The sequence below is a fragment of the Petaurus breviceps genome, unplaced genomic scaffold (assembly GCF_028583685.1).
Source record: "Petaurus breviceps papuanus isolate PSGF00001 unplaced genomic scaffold, PetGlider_PUasm1.0 90845, whole genome shotgun sequence".
In the NCBI taxonomy this organism is placed as follows: Eukaryota; Metazoa; Chordata; class Mammalia; order Diprotodontia; family Petauridae; genus Petaurus; species Petaurus breviceps.
Genome location: NW_027187359.1, coordinates 20,545,761 through 20,567,554, shown reverse-complemented (window position 1 = coordinate 20,567,554; position 21,794 = coordinate 20,545,761). Strand labels below are relative to the sequence as shown.

The 21,794-nt window shown below is 36.9% G+C and overlaps 1 protein-coding gene across 4 annotated transcripts in view; it reads right to left on the bottom strand.

Moving 5' to 3' along the window:
- Positions 1-2,654: 2,654 nt before the first annotated feature.
- The window catches only part of CRIM1 (cysteine rich transmembrane BMP regulator 1), a 249,232-nt gene continuing 230,092 nt past the window's right edge, over positions 2,655-21,794 (bottom strand). For all 4 annotated transcript variants that reach the window (XM_069072192.1, XM_069072191.1, XM_069072190.1 and 1 more), the window contains 4 exons: positions 21,466-21,660; positions 12,430-12,552; positions 7,672-7,859; positions 2,655-5,387 (listed from right to left, as the gene is read on the bottom strand). In XM_069072192.1, the coding sequence (XP_068928293.1) occupies positions 5,211-5,387; positions 7,672-7,859; positions 12,430-12,552; positions 21,466-21,660 (683 nt within the window). In that variant the 3' untranslated portion in view covers positions 2,655-5,210. The remainder of the gene's footprint in view (positions 5,388-7,671; positions 7,860-12,429; positions 12,553-21,465; positions 21,661-21,794) is intronic.

Sequence of the window (21,794 nt, the reverse complement as noted above, 5' to 3'; positions counted from 1 at the left end):
TAATCCCTATAGAATTTAGAGCTTCAACCTGAAGAATCTCATACAGCACAGGAAGGTTAAAGAGACCACAGCTCCTTCCAAAGAGCTGCCATAGTAGCAATCTTGCTCATTTCTTAGGACTGCATGGAATACTTACAAGGTGGAACAGATACTATAATATTTTTAAACTGTAATAACTTTTTATGTATATATGACACCATGTCATAGGTATGGGTATTTCCATGTTTATGTCTTTTATGGCACATAGCTGTTCCGGATGAAGCTGATTCTGAGCAGCTCATCCCATTTTAGTGGACTGGATAGCAGTCACTTTATATTGAATTTCATTCCTTCAACAAGCATGTATTAAGTGCTTTCTATGTGTCAGGCACTGTTAGGTGCTGGGGATCTAAAAACTGAAAAAAAAAAAAACCCGCCCACGTTCTTAAGAAATTTTTGTTCTACTGGGGACATGAACACATGAAAGTAAAGTGAGAATATGTGTATAGATAGAAAGTAATTTTGCTTGGAGGGGAGGCATTAACAACTTCCGGTAAGAAGTAGTATTTAAGCTGAAATTTAAAGGAAGGGGTGTATTATAGGCATAGAGGACACCTTATATGATGGTGTGAGGATAGGAGATGGGAATTACACATATAGGGCAGAACAAGTATGCCAGTTTGGAATGTCAAATGTGTGAAAGAGAATAACATAAAAGTAATTCTGGAAAGGTAGGGCTGGAGCCAGATTGTAAAAGTCTAAAAGCTGAACTGAGGATCAGGTTCTACTTTAACTTGAAGGCAAGAGGGAGCCACTGGAGTTTCGAGTGGAGTGACAGGGTCCCGTCCTCCAAAATTGGTATTTGGCAGTTTTATGGAGGGTAGGTCAGAGAGGGAGGACTCTTGGCAAGCGTTCAGGTTAAAGGGAACTGAACTATGATGATGGCCATGTCAATGAATACAAAGGGATGGATGTTAAAGACATTGTAGACCTACAAATGAAAGCACTTGATTGATAATGAGGGGTGAGAGAGAAAAAAGAGTCAAGGACTGCTTCAAAGTTGTGAACATGTGTGACTAAAAGGTCTTTGACCATAATAGTGAAGTTGGGAAGAGGGAAGGATTTTTTTTAAAGATGATTTTAAGTATTTAAATATTAAAATTTTAAGTATTAAAATCTCAAGATTTTAAGTATTTGGATACATTAAATTAGGGTGCCTGTGGGCATATGGTTTGGAAATATATCCAACAGGCAGCTGGTCATATAGAGCTGGAATTCAGGAGACAGGTCATAGTTGGATATATAAATCTGGGAGTTATCTGAATAGAGATGATAGTTTGTGCCTGTTGGAGTTGATGAAATCACTGAGGGAGTGTAGAGAGAAAAAAGGCCCATGTGTAGGAGTGGGGCAGGAGGATGGGCCAGTGAAGGAGAGTGAAAAGGAATGACTCTCTTTCTGATCTATATTCATGATGGTCTCTCCAACTTAAATTAATTGGGTCAGCCTAACGTAATCAAAACCTCTCAATTCTCTTTAAAAGAAATGCAGCTTTATACTACCTAGACGAAGAAAATAATTGAGTACAAGTTCTTAGGGATGTGGGTATTTGAAGAACCAAGACTGGCGAAATACAAGGGGGATTTGACCTTTTCTGTTTGATCTTAAAGGGCAGAAGTGGGAGCCATAGGTGGATAGACATTTGGGCTTGTGGTAAGAAGAAATACCTTCCTGACGGACCTGTCCCTAAGTGCAATAGATTCCCTTGGGAGATAGTGGGTTCTCTCTCATTAGAAATATTTAAGAAAATGCTACAAGATTACTTGTTGAGAATTAAAAAAAATATTCTTGCTCAGACACAAGTTGTTTGAAGTTCCTTCCAGTTCTCAAGTTTTGATCATTCTGTGACCTTAGACTACTGTTTCTAAAATGGATGCTTTTAAATTGTTTAAAACAGTATTTTCTCTTAAGTGGGCTAAATTCACCTGTCTTATTTATCTTCATAGAAAACTTGACAAAGGTTGAACTGAAGTTTATAACATTCCAAGTTAGTGAAGCCTGAATTAGAAGTTAAAGATTTGAATTCTGTAGGTAGGTCAATAGGCATTCTTATTTTTCTACAGATGAAATGTTTGTCTGTGGTTATTATGTTGACTCTACAAAGTGATCTGAAATGTTTCCTGCTTTTCTGTGGCATGGCCCACATGATACCATTATGGATTAGTTCAAGGAGACTTCATGGATACTGTAGTTCATTAAGGTGAAGTATTTCTCAGCACAGAACTTCACGTCCATTTGCTTGTTCATTGTCATGAGCCTGTATTATCTGAATTTGTGATTGTCAAAACATTTGTATTAGATTCTGGATGTGTCCCTACTTAGTGATTCTAGTGTACCACAAAGGCAGTATCTTTCTGTAGAAACAAGTACCTCAAGGGTTGTATTTTTAGCCCAATATCTCTACCATGAAGGACTGTAGAGGGTCTCAGTTACACAATTTATTTGGGAAAAGCCTGGGTTCTTGGAGAAAAATTTTTTGGGGGGCATGTGGGAGGAGAGTTGGGGAGTATGTCTTTTATGCCAATAATTTCACAGCATTGACTTCATTTAAATAGGATGGGAAATAATTCTCTCTTAAACAACAGGTAATATACTCTACTGAAAACCACAGTGCATCTTTTAGATTCAAAATGTTTATTTGCTGTTAGGAACCAAATCACAAAGAACCACCTTACAGTTTTGCTTTTTGAAGAAAAGGAAACAAACTGTAGAACTGCAGTGCACTCCAAGTGCCACATATCTATTTTATTTTTCAGGAAATCTTATTTGTATTTCTTTTTACAAGAGCACAACAGGAACCAAAAAGTAAAAGAGTAATGATACAGCACTCAGGATAAATCATATCTTTAAAAATAATAATAACAAAATTTACACCATGTCCTATATCCTGTTAGTATTTTCAGAATATGGCCGTGATTGTAAAACAAAAGCAAGCATTTACAAATTTTTGGATAAAGACTTTTTTTTAAATGCCAGGAATGGATTAATTGTCGACAAAATTTGTAGTAATTAGGCAGATGTAAATCTGTTTCTGTAATACCGGATTTCTAGCAAATTTTGTTTTGGAAACAGAAAAAATATTGCCCCTTGATAATAAATCTTTTTTTTCTTTGATGCAAACAGCTAGAACACCTTTTTGATATTCTAAAACAAAAATGGTTACTCTTCAGATTAATAAATTAGGTCATTATAATAATAAATTAATTATTTGTTTTAAAGTTCAGCAACCTCTGTTCAAGTATTTACAACAATACTTGAAAGTTCCTTTACAAAACAGAACACATTTTCTTTTCACATTAAGCATACTGGGTATCTGTGTCTTTCACAACAAGCATTTGTAAAAGAAAAGTCAATGCACAAATGGGTAATTAATATAAAAGTGCTAAGAGCTGTTTGAAAAATTAACACTATAGTATACAGTCAGAGTTATAATTGAGGCAAACTACAACAAACTTCCAGCTTACTGTGGACAATATTCCAGTAGTTGTTTCAAACAATTGTTTGAAGAAAAAAATCCAGGAGCTGATTAGTGCTGCATGTAAATTGCCATCAGTGTCTCTAGCCAATGAGTACATTGAAAACCAATACTAAAGGAGGAAAAAAAGTGAAAGAACACCCTTCTCCATAGCAAGAGCATTGATGACTGACTGCTAAAAATGTGTGCACATGCATACCTTCTTGTGTGCACAAACACACACATGTGTGAATGTATATATATGCATATATATATTTACACACAGGCACACACTTTCCTCACTTTCAAATTAAACTGTAGTTAGAGTGAGATCTTTTCTTTGTTTTTTTAAAAGTTCATAAGTGATTAAAAGCATTGGTATGGAATGCCTATTTAATCTATCTTTGCTCTGGTTAAAATCTCATAAAAATACATTCAACAGGAAAACATAAATTGTATGTGTATAAATATATATGTATATATATATAAATATACACATGCACACAAATACTCTTGTTTTTTTTTGAAGCTTAAGATATTTACATAAATATTCCTATAATTGCTAAAGTTTAAAGAGGCATAATTTTTTTCTGAGCTTCAACAAAGGTGCTTGAATAATATACAATTAAAATTAAGCTGCTTCCTAGCACGGAAGTAGTTTCTATTTTGTAGAACCAGTAAATAATAAGGAAAAATCCTAAAACAGTCTCTTTTTTTCCTTAAAAAAAAACACAACAAAAAAACAAAAACCAACACAAAACCTGTTTCCTTTTAAGCTAGAGCTTCAACAAAAACTAACCTTTTTTATACTTTGAAACTATGAACAACCAACACAACAGAACAGAACAAAGCAACAACAAACAAATGGACAAGCCCCTGGAAATGCCTGGCGTTCTTTGCCCTTTCCTTCCTTCCAGACTGTCATAAGAAAAGCTCCAGTGCTCATATCAAGAAATGACTTCAGTCTCATTCATTTGCTAACTCTGCCAGTAACTGGCTGATTGGCTTGGAAGAAGACAATAAAAGCAGCACAAGGAATAACTGTACACATCCTTAATAACCCGCATCTGAGAGATCTTGCTAACCCATCACCCTGGCTTTCTCACTGCCTACTGCACATTCTGATTGTATAGAAGAACCTGTGGCTATAGGACACCCGGGATGGCTGTTAAAGGCTTTTGTCTCCGAGTGTTGTCATTCTGAGGTGGTTTACAGCAGCTGAATTGTGAGACCTTTTTCTTGTCTTTTCATTTAGGCTAGGCTTTGTTGCAACCAATGCAGCTTTAAGAACAATGAGAAAAAAAAAATAGTCCTCCCGATGCTCGGCCATTTGACTGGTTTTATTTTTACCGGGTTTCTCCCCAAGCCAAGCTGACCAATCTGTCTTCCCAACACAACCCTCCCACCCACTTCCCAAACTCAATGTTCCCACCCCCCTCCCCCAGTATTTCTACAGCTATATTACAAGCAAATATATCTTAGCAACTTTTGAAAACTTTGGTTCTAAGAAAACACTTGGTCAGTTATCGTGAGGAAGAGTGGGAATGCTTGTTCTGGCACCTCGCTGTAGACAAAGCCCATCCCGGGAAGGTCTTAGAGCTGTACATGAAGTCACAAATCCAATACAACCCACTAAGCAAGTGCACAAATTTCTAAGTTATAGCAGATTTTAGTCTTTTTCTGTCTTTTTTTTTTAAACCTCACCGAGGGTGTAGTTCTTCACACTGTCTGATAGAAATTATCTGCCTGAAGGTTGTTCTGTTTTTGCATGCTGTAGAAGCCACTAAATCTTGCATCTGGGTCAGCAATTCTTAGCATTCTCTGAGAACTATCCACCTGAACCATGGTTCCTTTCTTACAGTCCACATATACCAGCTGATTGTTTAGAGAAGAAGGCTAAAAAGAGAGAAAGAAAAACAAGAGTGGAATTAGGTCCCTAGTCAGTCTACAATGCACAAAATTAATATCAGTCTCCAAATAAAGTGATGTAACAATACTTTGCACTAGCCAAAAGGGTGAGATTATACAGTAATTCTGTTCATGGTGGTGTCACATTTCAAGGACAAATCAAAGCATGTTCAGTAGAAGAAGCCTAGGATGGTAGAGATTTGGATAGCATGTCACATGAAGTAGTGAAGGAATCTGAGGTACTTAGCTGTACCCAAAGTTACTCATAATCTCTTAATCACCAAATTTAATGGTCTCTTTTCAATCCTCATTTTTTTTCTTATATACTGTCAATGACTCTTCTCCTCGATACTCATCTTTCTAGGTTTTCACAACACTGTTGTTTTCTCTTTCTCTTCCTGTCTCACTGCTCCTCATTTTCCTTCCTTTGTTGGATTCATCCGGGTCATGCCTGCTAACTATAGGTGTCCTTCAAGACTCTGTCCTAGGTCCTCTTCTTCCTCTATACTATTTCACTTGATGATCTCATTAGTGCTAATGGAGTCAATCATCATCTCTCTAGTGATGATTCTCAAATCTACTCATCCAGCCCTAACCTCTGCTGCAATTCCAGACTCCTATCTCCAAGTGCATACTGTACATCCTGAAATGGATGTTATGCAGACTTCTTGAATTCAGCATGTTCAAAACTGAAGCCATTATTATTCGCCCTAGAATCTTCCTCCTCTTCTTAGCATCCCTATTAATCTTGAGGGCACCACCATCCTCCCAGACCCCCAGGCTTGTAACTAAAGTGTCATCCTTGCCTCCTCTTTCAGAAAAGAAGGGCCAATATGTGAAAATAAGAAAGACCTTGCTAACAACCAGGGCCATTTGACAATAGAACAGATTGCCTTGTGAGGTGGTAAAATCCTTGTTTCTATAGGTACTGGGTTGGATTAGGTGGCTTTTCAGGCCCAGATCCAGACAGTGTTGCCTCCCTCATCCCCACTTCTTCCCATTAGAAACCTAGAGTCTTCCTGGAATTATCCCTGATTTATGGGCTTTGGCCTTATCTTGCCCAGATCCAGGACTTCACTTCCTGAATAATGGTGCCACCTGCCATGTTCAGTACAAAGAAAAGAAATGCAACTTGTCTACTGTCAAATTCTCTATTTAATTTAACTAATGCAAATTAACTCATGCTGTCATACATATGTACCTCTCCTGTGCTTTTCAGCACTTCTTTATGTATTGATTCCCCTTTTAGAATTTAAGTTGTTTGAGGGTATGGACTATCTTGTAGTAATTTTATCCCCAGGACTTAGCACAGTGGCTGGTTCCCCACTGGTATGGGGCTGATGTAGAAGTTATTCCTGTTTTAGATAGCAAATTGGATTAGATGATGTTTTCAGCCTTTCTAGCTACCTAGAATCCAGCTATTTAGAACACCTTCCTTAGTGACAGAGGCAACAACCTTTTATCCTGCCCCCTAGCAGACATAATCCAAACATGTTTGTGAAAGCTGATGGGCTTAATGTCTGTGCTCTCTATCAGTACTGACAGATTCAGATTCAAACGTCATTTTGAAGATTTTTGTTCTTTTTTGTACTCCAAGTTCTCTTCCCACTATTTCAAGAGCCAGTATGGGGAAAGCACTGGACTTTGAGTCAGAGTTAGGATTTCAGGCCTACCTGTGTCATTTACTAACTATATGACTTTGGTAAGTCACTCTACTCTGAGTCTGTTTCTTCATTTGTAAAGTGGAGACACTATTTGTACTGCCTATTTCGCAGCATCCCTGTGAGGCTCAAATCAGATTACTTATGTAAAGCTCTTTGTAAATTATAAAGCTATATAAATGTGAACTACTGATATTATTCACTTTTCCTTATCTTTTTTCTCTTTTTCACTATCACATTTTTTCCTCTGCCATCTTTTATACTTTCCCTTTCTATTGTGGACATTCTCATTCTTACTTGGTTTTGCTCATGTCCCACCCAGTATAATCAAGTTACACTTAGTTTTCCATAATAGTTATAATCTGTGTCTGTTATGAATAAGGCTATGTTCAATTGGTTCTTTGAGAACCTCAAGGTAAATTGAAGAGAATGGATGTTTCACATATCAGGGCTCATTAATCAATAGTATGAAATTAACAGCTATTTGATATTTATAGCCTGATAATCATTGGAAACTACATAGCATAAAACCTGAGTTCTACTAAATAATTCTTAAGCACTAAGTTATGCTTTTCTAATTTCACAAAACAATAAAAATTTCAATACTCTACCTTTGTAGGTGTTCTATACCAACAGAGCACTGGTATCCACTGTTTCTTCTGATTTAAAAATAAGAATATTACTATAAGACCCAGGACTCCCATTATTCCTGCAACCCAGGCAAAAGAAGCAAGAGAAGTATCTTCACTTAGATGTGGCCCATTCCCATCTCTGTACTCCACTTGAAGGTGACCCATGTCTGGGAAAAAATAAAACAATAAAACACAAGTACTTGTTACTAAATCCTAAACCAGTTTTGGAGGGCTATCCAAGTTACATTATAAACAAGTTTCATGGAATAATTATTTCAGTATTAAAAGGAAACATTCAGTCCAAATCATCTATGAAAACATTTAGTCTTCTAAAAGGATCCATTCCACTACTGTTTAGCTATTTCAAAATTCCTCTTCAACTGATTGGCACAAACTCAAGGCTTCCCCACCTCAATTACTCTCTAGTTATCAATGTCTTTTCCAAAGTGTGGTGCCCAGAACTGAACACGATATTGCAGATGTGTTCTGATAGACTACAGTGGGATTCTCATAACCTTATTCCTGAAAGCGATTCCTTTTTAAATGTAGCCCAACCCTTTTTTTGGTTGCCATATCACTTGATTCATTAAACTAAAAAAGTAAAAGCCCAGGTTTTTTTTTTTTTAGATAAATGGCCCTATGACAATACTTCCCCCAATGCTGTACTTGTGAATTATTTTTCTTTAACTGAAATCTAAGACTGTTATTACTTTTAACTTAATCTTCTTAATTAATTTTCCTAGTTTGTCAAGATTTTTTCAGATCCTCACACTGTCATCCAGTATGTTATCTATTCATCTCATTTTTATTTGCAGATTTCAGAAGGATTATGCCGGTGCTTTTATTGAAGACAAATAAAAATGTCAAAAAGCAAAAGGTTGAACACAGGTCCTTTATGGCCTCCTTTCCAATTCACATGGATCCATTACAATATGATTAAGTAACAACTTCCATATCCACTTGTACAGTTTCCTAGTCCATATCAGTCTGTCTTTTCTGCAAGAAAAGCATGAGATACTTTTATCAAAAAAACTTCTGAAGTCTAGGTAAACTCTTTTTGCAGCATTCCCCTTTTCTACTCTAATAACCCTGTCAGAAAAGGAAATAAAATTACTTTGTCACAATATGATCTTGATGAAGTCAGTCTGGTTCTTTGTAATCACCTCTTTTCCTAGTTCTGGGCAAGTGTTTATTAGATAATTGAAGTCCCCTATCACCATCAATCAACAAGCATTTATAAAATATGGTTAGGCCTCCCCCCCCACCCCCCCCTTTTGTCTTTTGATCCCTGCGTAAATTGGATTTTAAGGGAGGCTGAGCTGCATAAAGTTGTCAGCCTCATTCTCTCCTCCAGAGTCATCATAGTCTAGTGGCAGGACAGAATCAAGACAACTGGTGATGGCTCAAAATGCAGTGGATGACCTTGGCATCTTCGATGTTTAACAAAGCTCTAAGCTCTCCACAGTACCTGCTTCAGCTGCCTTCATGGCTGTTGGAACAAACTGTTCTCATCCACCCATTCCACCAGGGGAAGTCTTAACATGCTTGGGGTAGACACCCCCTAACTCACCAATGGGTTTGAGATCCCACGATTACCCTCAACCTGGTTTAGCTCTTCTGCTGAAATGGTTTGCAGGGGTGTGGCCACTGTGCATGCTACAGCTTCTTGGAGCCACAAGAGTTAGGTGATAAAACTCATGGTGTCCCAACCCTCAGGTAGCTAATAGTCTATGGATGTTTTTGTTTAAATTACAAATACAAGGTCAATTTGGGGAGGAAGAATGCTAGTGATAGGGAATAGGAGAAGGTTTATGTAGAAGGCTTTGCTTGATCTGAATACTGAAATGAAACCAAGGACTCCAAGAGGGGGAGATAAGAAGGGAGGGTTTTCTAAGCATGAGATACAGCCACATCATGTGTGATGCACAGCAAAAGTCAGTCAATGCTATATTATGCCTCTACTTCCCGAACTCCTCATCTATCTACTCTTTCTGTTCAGATGATCTATAGTATGTACTGATGAGTAAATTGCTTCTGTTTCTCCCAAAATTCATTCCATAATGCTTCCCTCTTCTTGTTCCTAGATTTCTTCACATAAAAATACTTTCTAAATGTACAATGCTATTCTGTTTCTTTCGAATAAAGTATATGCATCCAGACCTACATTCCAGTCATGAATGTCATCTCACCTGGCCTCAGTGATACCTAAGACCTAAGAGGTATAATTTGCCTTCTTTTGGTTAGGGCCTTTAGTTTACTTTGCTGGATTTGAGACTATGACTTTTACTGCTAGTTCCTTTCCTGGAATATGTTTCCTTTGAGCTTCTAGATGTCTCAGTAGCTATTATTTCTGCATTGTGGCTTCTTGAATCTTGAGATTAGAGGTTGTTTTTCCCCCAACCTTTTTAATTTAAACCTGTTTTGATTAGATTTGCAAGACACCTGACAAAATATATTCTCACTAACCTCTGTGATAGGTCTGACATTCTTGTAATTTCAGTCTGTGGTTTAGAAATTTGAATCTTCATTCTCAGACAATATCTTTTTGACCACCAAAGTCAATTTTTCTCTTTCACATCCTTTGTCCTTAACAGGCAGCAATGATGGCAATACCACCTATTCCTGCCTGGTCTCAGTTTCTTTCTCAAGATTTCATTACCTTTTGCAATGCTTTTTAGGTTTCTTCTGGCAGAATGAATTATGCCCAAGTGAATCATCCTAAGTAGTCAGCAAGTCATCTGTTTTAACCAGTCTTGGGAAGTTCTCTGTTATATCTTTGATATTTGCCCCAGGGAAGACAATGGAAGTCTCTATTGTTATTAGTTTCAACAACTGGGTTTTACTTCTCATTTTAGTTCTCAACTATGAAAACATTGTGCTATCAACATGATTAAAGTCTAGCTTTCTATTTAAGGGATCAAGTGAATCCCTTGGGGTGGGATCATAAATTCTGAGGGGGCAGGAGTATTAAAAAACAAGGCTGGGAAAGAACATCGGGCAGGTAAATGATGGTTCCAACTTGGCGAGGAAAATAAAAACATATTTAATTTGTGATCATAGCTTTAGGGCAAGAAAAGACTTCAGAGGTTACCTAGTCCAATGTCCTTTTTTTGATGAGGAACCTTGGGCCCCGAAAAGGGAAGTGAGTTACACAAGGTCACATAGGACACCGGCAGAAAGTGAAATAACGGATTAGGCCTCAGGTCCTTTTACTAGGTGGCCACAGCTCAGAGAATGACTAAAACTTGAATATAACTTAAAATTAAAAAAAATACATATCTTGACAAAGTTCTTAGAAGGAGAAACATTAACTGATACCTTAATAACACAATGGAAAAATAAAGAAATGTACAGCAAAAACAATCAGAATGTTCTGGAAAAGCCTTTGGTTTAAACTTATTTTGCTTTTTGGGTTAGTTCCCCAGGTCCATTGCCATTGCTTAAGTTAAACTATCAGGACTGGTTTGGAAGATTGTAACTTTGGCCTCTCCTAATTCAACTTAGCTTCTCTAGTTCATCCCACTGGTCTGATATTCAGTCCCAAACTGGAAGAAGGGTAAAAAAGAAGGGCAAAAGAAGAGGAGGACTACATTTGTTCCCTCTTACTTCCTTCATAATTTATAGAGGAATCATGAATTTTCTTATTTCCTATGAAAGGGCAATGGTGAGCAAGGGATGCTAAAGGAAAACTGGGAAAAGAAGTCTTTTGCTTGGTAACAAGGGCTGCTTAGAGTCTACCCAAAGAAATAATAATTTTAAAAAATTATTCCATAAACTAGTAAAATTTTCATTGTATCTTGTTGCTTTAAAATATTCCTCAACTAATAACTTAACCTTTTTCAACTGACCTTCTATTTAATACTTCAGTAACTTCTTAAATCATTCTCAGTGTCAGAAACCTTCTTTTAAGGCCCTCAAGGAAACTGATCTAACTATAACTTTGTCTGAACATTACTAAAAGAAAAAAGTCAAACTGTTAGAAAATTCAGTGTATGTGAGACATGAAATCTATATTGAGTTAACTATATATAATAAAATAGAAGATTCCATACTTAAATACTATGAATAGATTTCATAGAATCAAATATTTTATACGTCTGCAATTTCTTTATAAAATGACAAAAAAACCCTATCAAATACCTAATGTCATTGGTCCATAGATTTGAGCTGAAAGGGACCATGGAGTCTGAATCTCTCATTTTACAGAAGAGGAAAATGAGGCCTAGAGTGACCCAGCTGTTAAATGTCTGGGGCAGGATTTGAACCTAGAACTTCCTGACTCATCCAGCACTTAACTTCACCATGAACTTTCTGGTGTGGAAATATGTCAGCTCTTATACTTCTTTGTAAGACCATGAGCTTTTATTTCTTATTAAGTAGATAAGACATCTATTTTCAGTTATTTTTTTTAACATGTAATAACTAACAAATTTCTGATGGTATGTCTGGGATGTAATAATTGCTTCTAATTATTATGGGAGTCCATTTAAAAGTTTTCCTATGGGGATTTTTTAAAAGGCAACACTATACTATTTTTTCAATATCAAAATTAAGGGCATTAACAATGGTGGCAGAAAACATAAGATACTCTCTGAAGGCTGTCAAGGGTGTGTCTATACCTTGCATTACTAGTTCTAAAAGGCCCACAGTGAGAATCTGAACAGTTAGACAAGAACATGTAAAAAGAATGCCTTCACATCTATTAGCCCATTTATTCCAGCCTACCCTACAACTTACCTCTGGGGAGATGGATGATGTCATTTTCACTAGGGGTAGGCCACACTGGTACCTCCAATTCAATCTCTCCACGATGATTTGTCTTCTCAATGGGAATATTGGTTGGTTCAGGTACATACATCTCTAAAAAAAGGGATACATTTCATAAGAGATGACAAGAGTAAGAATATGATCATTTTCTTATTTTCAAACCAACCTGGGCATTTCATTCACTCAATATTTCTTTGCTGGTATACTAAGCGAAGTTCTAGTTCCTTGGTTTTCTTGAGTAGTTAAAGACATATCCATTATCTTGGTAGCCCAGGAGCCAAAGCCCATAAAATAAGGTGTAAGTTCCTTCATTCTCATGTAATGATAATGCATCTTCATTTTTCACCTCTAATCAGGAAACTGAAGGTATAGTGGTTTGAAACATAAACATTTATTTTGGATCACTTATGATAAACTCATATGGTACTTTGGGCATTCTTGCTATGTTGATTCCAATTAAAGTAAGGAAAAAATAGAACTTTAATGACTAAAGGATCTCCCTCTATATTCCCTATTTGTTTCTCCTTCTATCAATTCCTCCCTGCTCTCCTCCCCTGCCCCATACATTCTTGCTCTGAAAGGGACTGAATCAGAGACTTGGTGTGATATCCCCAAAGTAAGGTTAAATAGTAGCTTATTCATTTGGATGGTTTATTATTCTTTTCAGTTAAAATCATTAGTAAATTGTATTTATATACCCTAACAATGAGATATCTTGGCACTTTTTTGACCAACAGGCTCATAAAACAAAGCAAAGTTAGAAGAATAATATTATTTGTCTCAAATGCTTGATGTTTTTGGACCTGAATCTTCTGGGATTCACCTAAAATACTGAGAATTTTTCATGGGTACCAATAAAAGATATTTTTTGTAGCTCTTCTTGAAGAAAAATTAGCAAGAACTGGATTAATACTTAGGGAATTAGGGGAAAAAATCTGAAGCATCTCTACTTTATAATATAATAAACTTATTTTGCTAACCCTTTCCCTTATGACTAGGTCTAATATTTTAACAAATTATTTTTGCAATAAAGCTACTCATCATTTATAAGAGAACACCCATAAAAACAATAATCACAATGCAGTTACTAATAGAGCTCATCAACTGTTCGTTCTTGGTTCAAGTTATCTACCCAAATAATTCTCTAAGTGAACTGTGGGAGGGGTCTTAGCAGAAATCAGGGAGTTCTGGACCAGTGGGCTGAGGATGTGAGCTAAGTACCTATTCATTCATTCAGTTGTTTTTCAGTCATGTCTGACTCTATACCAAGAAGCAAAACTATTTGTGCCAAGGGGCAAAAGCTATTTTTATATCATTGTACCTTCTGCTTTGGCTTTCAGATCAAATGGTTTTTAGTCTCTCAGAAAAATGATGGTTCCCAATGATTTCCTGAAAATTCCAAGAGTAAAAACCGGTTCTGTTCTAAAAGTATAGTTTTGTTCTCCAAAGCAAAGACCCAAATATAATAAAATAAGAGTAGAATAAGCATTTAGAAAGGCCCTATTATATGCCAGGCATTGTGCTAAGTGCTTTCGCAAGTGTTACCTTAGGAGTTTCTCCTTATGATTAATCTTCAGGGCAAAAATAAAGCTATTTTATTGGTTATGTAGTAACTTCTGTTATATTGTAACTATAGTGAACATTCCCTTGCTAGGCTTATGCTGCAGTTGCTCACCCTCAATGCAGCACATATGACTTCTTGCTAGTCCAGTGACCAGCTAGTTCCTAGCATCAGTGTTCAATACAGAAGATTAATGTTGGACTGATTCCACAAAACCTGTTAGTATCAAAAGTAACAAATATATTCTCAAAGACTATATAAGTTTGGTCAAGTAGTTATTTGGTTGTCTTGCTAGGAGCAGAAATAAAAAAGTTTTGAAACTGGGAGAAAGACCCTTCATGCATGCGTGCACGCGCGCGTGTGTGTGTGTGTTTATGAGTGAGATGGATCCTTTCAGTGTTGTGGTAAAGCCTGTGGACCCCTTCTCAGGGTAATGTTTTTAAATGCACAAAATAAAATACATAGGATTACAAAGGAAATTATATTGAAATATAGTAATCAGAATTTATTTTTAAATGTTCATAGAACCCAGGTTAAGAAGGCCTACTTTTAGGAAGATATATTTATAATTTACAGTTATTTCTTCTCATGACCCCTATTTGGAATTTTCTTAGCAAAGTTACAGGAGTGATCTGCTTTTGACTTTTCCAGCTCATTTTACAGATGAGCAATCTGAGGCAAGAAGGATTAAGTGACTTGCCCAGGGTCACACAGCTAGGAAGTGTCTGAGGCCGGATTTGAATTCAGAAAGATGAGTCTTCCTGACTTCAGGCTTGGTGCTCTATCTACTGCACCATCTAGCTGCCCTTATATTTATAATAAAAGACTTTTAATCAGATGATCATAGATTTAGAGCTGGGAGGGAACTAAGATCATCTACTCCAACCTCTCATTTTATAAATGAAATAACTAAGGGCTACGGAGGTTAAATGATTCAACCAAGATCACGCTAGGAAGAAGCTGCAGAGCCACTGATCCTCTGACTTCAAATCTGCCTTCCCATTACACCATGGCCTCTCATGGTCACCGCATCAAGTGTACAAAATACTCTATCTCTACATGGCAACTTATTTCACAAAAATTAGAGGAATTTCTCTAGGATAAAGGTGACCTCTTGTGTGAATAATAAAGAAAGCACACATGTGGTGAATGATGCTAAAATGTTCTCACCACTCATCACCTCAAGCAGAACACACTTAGGACCTTTTCCACTAAAAGCAGCTAAAATCATTTGTAAACCGCCTTTATTTTTTTCCTTAAAAACAGACTCCTTTCATTTTTTCTTTAGACAGAAAAGTTTAGTTTCTATACTTATTTATACTAAAGTAGTTAAATTCACTCAAATTCTGTACCACAAACAAGAAGTTGTTACCAAGAAAGATGAGTTCTTTTCTGATCTCCCCACTCCAACTGCTTTTCATTTCTGTATCTGTATCCACAGAGTCATAGGTTCAGGCAGATAGCAGGTGCTCAATAAATGCTGGCTGCCTGACTGACTGAAAGGACCTCATAAGCATCTTTTTCTAGGTCATATTAATACAAGTTTCCAAAATTAATAATATGCTCTGGATAAAATAGAACATTGCAGATTCTCTTCTTACCTGGGCCCATGCCTTCTATGCACAGTCAAAAACTACATACTGTTCCAAAGTATAAAACATGACATGCTCAGATCATAACATGTAAGGCATGTTAGCTAGATCACATTCTAAAAAAAAAATTGGAGTGCATTTATAGAATTCCAGAGTTTAATAGTTAGAAGAGGAAAGAATACTTGCCACCATCAAAAATGATTACTTGATTTAACTATTCCCTTTATCAGATTTAGGGGAAACTGGGGTGGCTAGGTGGTGTAGTGAATAGACTCCAGCCCTGGAGTCAGGGGGACCTGAGTTCAAATCTGGCCTCAGACACTTAACATTTATTAGCTGTGTGACCTTGGGCAGATCACTTAACCCCAATTGCCCTGCCTTCTCCCCTTCAAAAAGCAAAAACAGAATTAGGAGAAATTATTATGAGCAGAGATAGGATTATCTAAAGAGGTAGAAAAATTCCAAAGGATGTAAAACATTTTAGCTGTTTGGGTATGGGGGAAGGGTATGCATCTTACTGAAAGAGGTTCATGGAAAGCAATAAGTGTGATTGTATTTAAAATCCTTTTCTTCTGATGAGCCGACATCTTCTCTTGGGCAGAATATGTGAAGATCTCTTAGTAAAACTTTTAGAAAGATCTAGCTGGCTGGACAGAACAATGGGAAAGTGCCAGTATCTATGGTCTTATTTATCCTCATGGTATCCCGGGGAATCAGAGAAAGAATAAATGTATATATTCTCATTATATGGAAAGAAATGAAGGTGTAGGAGTAAGAGACTCGCTTAAGATCACATGGAGCGCTATCAGTGGAGCTGGAAAGAGAAGCCAGGTTTTCTAGTTTCTGGTTTTACTCTGTGCTGCCTCTTCCCTAGGCCTTTTGAAGATGATACACATTTTTCAGTTCTCATTAAATCTGAACTGCAGAAATAAGAGGGGAAAGGGACCTCAGAGGCCATTAAGTCCCACAAACCCCCAAACTGGAATTCCCTCTACACCTCTAATATGTGGTTATTATATCCATTTTATCCTCTATCAATCCTGTTTGTATACTGTCTGCATGTTGTCTCCCCCATTAGACTGTGATCTCCTTGACAGCAGAGATTTTTTTTATCTTTCTTTGTATCTCCAGCTCTTAGTCAATTGCCTTGACACCACAGGCACTTAATAAATGCTTGTTGACTTATTGCCTTGACTTTAAGTGAAAGGAAGCCAGATATCTTGTAATGCAACACATTCTATTTTGGACTGGGTCTACTGTTAGGAAATCTTTCCTTTAGGCCCAAACCTCTCTTTCTGCAACTTTCACCCACTGTTACTCCCTCTGAAGCCAAATAGAACAAGCCTGCTCCCTATTTTACATAAAAGCCCTCCAAATGTTTTTTTTAAAGGCTATTACATCACTTCTAGATTAAAGTTTCCCTATTCTTTTGACCAATTCCCATATGGAAATCCACCCCCCCACCCCCACAATGTTCTTATTAAGGTCCTTCCAAAAAAGGCACCCAGAACCGGGTCCACTTCAGATATATCCTCACTGGGGCTGAATACAGTGGATTCAGCACTTTCCTTATTCTAGATCTCATACCTCTTAATAAAGTCTAGGATCTTATTTTACCCGGATGCCATGTGACATTTTTTTTTTTGACAATTTAGATTAAGCATGTAGTTCTCCAAACCCTCAGCTCTCTTTCATGTGGATTTATCGGCTGATGCCTCCTTCCCATATTTGTGTAGCTCACATTTTGAACTCGTGTTCAAAGATTTTATGTTTATCCACATTAAATTCCATCTTTGTAGACTTGGCGCATCATTCTAGCCTGTTGGGATTATTTTGGATTCCCCATCCTGTCATCTGTGTTTGCTATTCCTCCCAGCTTTGTGTTACCTGTAAAGATGAAAACTATACCATCCATGCTTTTATCCAATTTAGTGACAAAAATAGTTAAATAGCACAGTGTAGTGCCCCTATACGGACAAGCACCTCCCTTCCATATTGATAACTCTTGGATAAAATGGCAGGTCACACTTTAGCACATGTGACTTAACAAATACACATTTTTGTAGAGAAAATAAACAGAAATCCCATATATTTCCAGATAAGATACCATAATTCTCTTTTACTTTTATCTAAAAATGGGTGTAATGATAATTGCTAGCAGTTAATAGCACTTTCCAAGTATTATTTTAGTTTCATAATAATTCTGGGAAATAAGTGCTACTATTATCATCACTGCCATCTTTTCTTTCTTTTTTTTTTTTTAAAGCAATTGGGGTTAAGTAACTTTCTCAAGGTTACACGGTCAGTTATTTCTGGGTGTAGTGCTAAGTATCTGAGCCCAGATTTGATCCCCAGGTCATCCTGACACTGGAGCCGGTGCTCTTACTCGCTGAGCCACCTGGCCGCCCCTCATCACTCCCATCTTGCAGATAAGGAAACAAGCTAACAGAAATTAAGAGAGTGGCACAGGGTCACACAGGTAGTAAGTATTTCAGGGTGGATTTGAAGTCAGGTCTTCCTGACTCTGCATCTTGCACTCTCTCTACTGAACCATTTAGTTGAAAGCAGCAAATTCAGGAATGTCAAAGAACACTATCCAAGAGTTTAAAAAAAAAGATTTGCTAGAAAGTGACTAGAAGACATTTAGTGGTGTACACACACACACACACACACACATACCCCTTTGTATGTGTTCAATAATATCTGAATTTTTTCTAAGTGGACTAATACAATAAATAAAATAGGAATGCAGTCATGTTATCTGCATTTTCCTGTCCCCTGTGTTTCTCCCTTCCTCTCTATTCTCAGCACTACCTCTCGTTCACACCTTATCCTCTCCTGTTTGGACTACTGCCAGGTCTTTTATCTGGTCTCCATTTTTTTATAATATACTTTTTTTGCATTGCCATCAGATTATTTACTGAAATATCATTTTTAGTATGTTATTTTGTTATGTATAAACTTCCAATGGCTCTCCTCTGTGAAGCCTCCACTTCAACCTATAATGATAACTACTTCCTCTGAACTCAGAGCACTTACCATTTGCCACTCCTATAGCACTCTGCATCAGTTCTTGCATTTTTGCCTTTATTACCTATTAGATGATTATTTAACTTCATGCTTTTGGACTTTGTCTTTCCAACTACACTGTTGGGTCCTTGTTTTGTATTTCTCTGTATTCTCTGTGGTGTTGAGCTCACTACTTTACAAAGAATAGATGTTAAACAAATATTTGCTGATTTAATTTTAGGCATTAGTTCTAAGTGGACTACTCAAACAACTTCAGTGGTATTGGGATGTGCCATGTTCACAATTATCTAAAAAAGAACATAAAAATTCTAAAGGAAAAAAAAAGTCACCAAACTTGTGAAGAAATGTTGATAAGCTCTGGGCAATAATAAGAGCTCAAAGAAAAAGCCCTATTTTTTCTTCTGGTTCCATATTGGAAATAAAATTAATGAATTTATTAAGCATATCAATACATTAAACTATTAAAATGAAACCATCAAAACTTTAACTCATGGTCCTTCCTTTAAATGGGAGATTTAGACTGTTTCTCTCTCTCGTGTCTTTCTACATATTTATGTACATACATTTGCATATGTGTATATGCATTTACACATACACATAACATATGTATACAAACACATATGCATATATGTGTATATAAATATAAATTTAATCTGGACCTGTGACTTTGCCAGTGTTGTTGTATGCTGGTTTTGAAACTCCTTTAACAAATTCAACTCTTCTTTAATTTGGAATTTATCTGGGTGACTTGCCCTGGATCACAGAATCAGGACTTAAATCTAGGACTTCCCAAATACTAGGTCAGCTCTCTATCCATTATTCTAAGTCTTTCAGATTTTAATGTTTTAGAGGAATCTCAACAGTAAGCTCAGCTTTCTAAAACAGCAAAATTAAATAAAATTCTGTTTTAGAGAAATAGAATATACATGCACATATATATATATATATTTTATACATACACACACCCAATTAAGGTCATATTTATACAATGCCTATAGAGGTGGCTAATTCAGTGAAAAACTCAATTAAATTTTTTGGTTCTCTTAATACCAATTAATTACTTGATTAATGAAAATGTCCACCTCTTTATGAACTGTTCTGGTATATTAGCCATTAACTGTCTATGAGTCCTAGCTATTATAATGAATAGGGTATCATATTCAGACACAATTAAGGAAGAAAGTTGTGAAATACTAACTCCTTAGGCTGACATTTAAGGTCTTCCAAAATTTCCTTTCTCCCTTCCAGTCACTTTAAGTCAAGACACACTGGGTTACTAGCTATTCTTTTATAGTATACTATGCTTTCCTCCCTCTGTGTCTCAAGATCTGCCATCCCCCGTGTGTGAAATGTATAATGTATTGGCTGGTTGAAATCCTATGGCTCTTTTCACAACCCAGCTTGGTAATACCAGCTTTATGATGCTTTCTTTGATCTCTTCCTTCTGAAAAATTTTAGAGCATTTTTCTTTGAGTTTTCCTTTTATCTCACCACATTCTACCTTGGACCATACTTGAATGAAAATGAATGAAAAAACACTTTTTAAGCACTTACTATGTGTCAGGCATGGTATGCTTGTTGTATCCCTTATTAGCTTATAAAACATCTTGAGAGCAAGAACTATGTGGATTTTTTTCATCTTTGTACTTAACTCCTTACTAGTAGTGTGATTACTTACTGTTCTTACAGTGTGCAAATACATATCTGTTGAATTGAACTGCATTCTTGAACTATTGAATGCCCATCCAGTACAATGCTAGAGTGGAGGTGGTAGCCTTCTTTAGTCCTTTTAGTTCCTCAACAGAATTCCAGTCTGAGTCTTTACAACTGGCTTACTTAATCTTAGCTCATGGTCTCCAGTCCTTGGATATATGGGGCTGCTTGGCTACTACAGAGGTGCTACTGGAAAGATAGGATTGACTACCAAGTCTCAGATTTATGGAAAGGCAGCATGGAACAGTAGATGCCAGAATTGGTAATCAGAAAGATCTGATCACATCCCAACTCTTACTAGATGACACTTATTAGCTGTGTGACTGTGGGCAAGTCTGAGTCTTAGTTTGTTCATGGGGATGTTGTGAGGCTCAAACAAGATAATGGAGGCACAGAGCTTTAGAAATCACAAAGCATCATATCACTATCAGGTATCTGTAAGTGAGAAACAATGATGGGAAAGGGAAGAAAGGCTACATTTGGGGAAGGGGAAATATGAGGAGAGAATCTGTGTGAAGCACAATGCATGGGAAGAGGTACGGAAGTGGAGCTGGTGACAGGTTAGTCAGGTACATGAGAGTAATGTCTGATATGGTAAGAGGTGAAGGAAAAAGGTATATATTCATGTGGTAAAGCACTAATTGAAAGGGGTTGGTGGGGAAAAAGCTTCGTGTAAATCCTTTTGATCTGGTCCTTATATCTAGTCACGTGTTAAAGCCCAGCCCGTTTTGTCTACTAGTATCCCTTTTATTGAACCTTTGGCTCATTATGTCCGTCTAGTTTTGTAAGGTGGGTATCAAATAGCAAAACTGGTTCTCAAATATTCAATATATTTTCTTTAAGATGCAGTGACAATACTTATTCCATAATACTCACAGGACCAGACTCTTATCTAAAGAGCATAGAACCTATACATCAGAAGAATCCTGGTCTTTTATGAGATGAAACAAAACCACAGCATATAAGTTAATGGACAGATTTCCCCAAGTATTTTGCTTTGCTCCTATAAGCAGCTTGAGAAATGTATATTAAATAGGATGAAACTTCTCGCACTCATGCTTAAACAAAACAAAGATAACTTGAAAAATGGGAGGACCATTGCTTTGTTACCTGGACAAATTGGGCAGCAGCTTCCTTCAACATTGATGGGTTCTCTACAGGGCAGAGGAGGGCAGCTGACGGTTGAGCACAGGGTCTGGCCCTGCAAACAGTAGCAGTGTGTGCAGCTGTCGATGTCCCATCTTTCTTCATCTGCATATGTTTTCCCACTGAAGTGGCACACGGCCTTCTTTGGTACTGGATCTTCTATTGAAGAGAATACATGGATGATGCTTTTTCAGAGGGTAAAGCATCACACTATACCATTTGCAAGAAATCAAGGGGTATAATTCTTTAAAAGTTGTAGTCATGTTACCAAAGTTTGGGGTGAATTGTAGGAT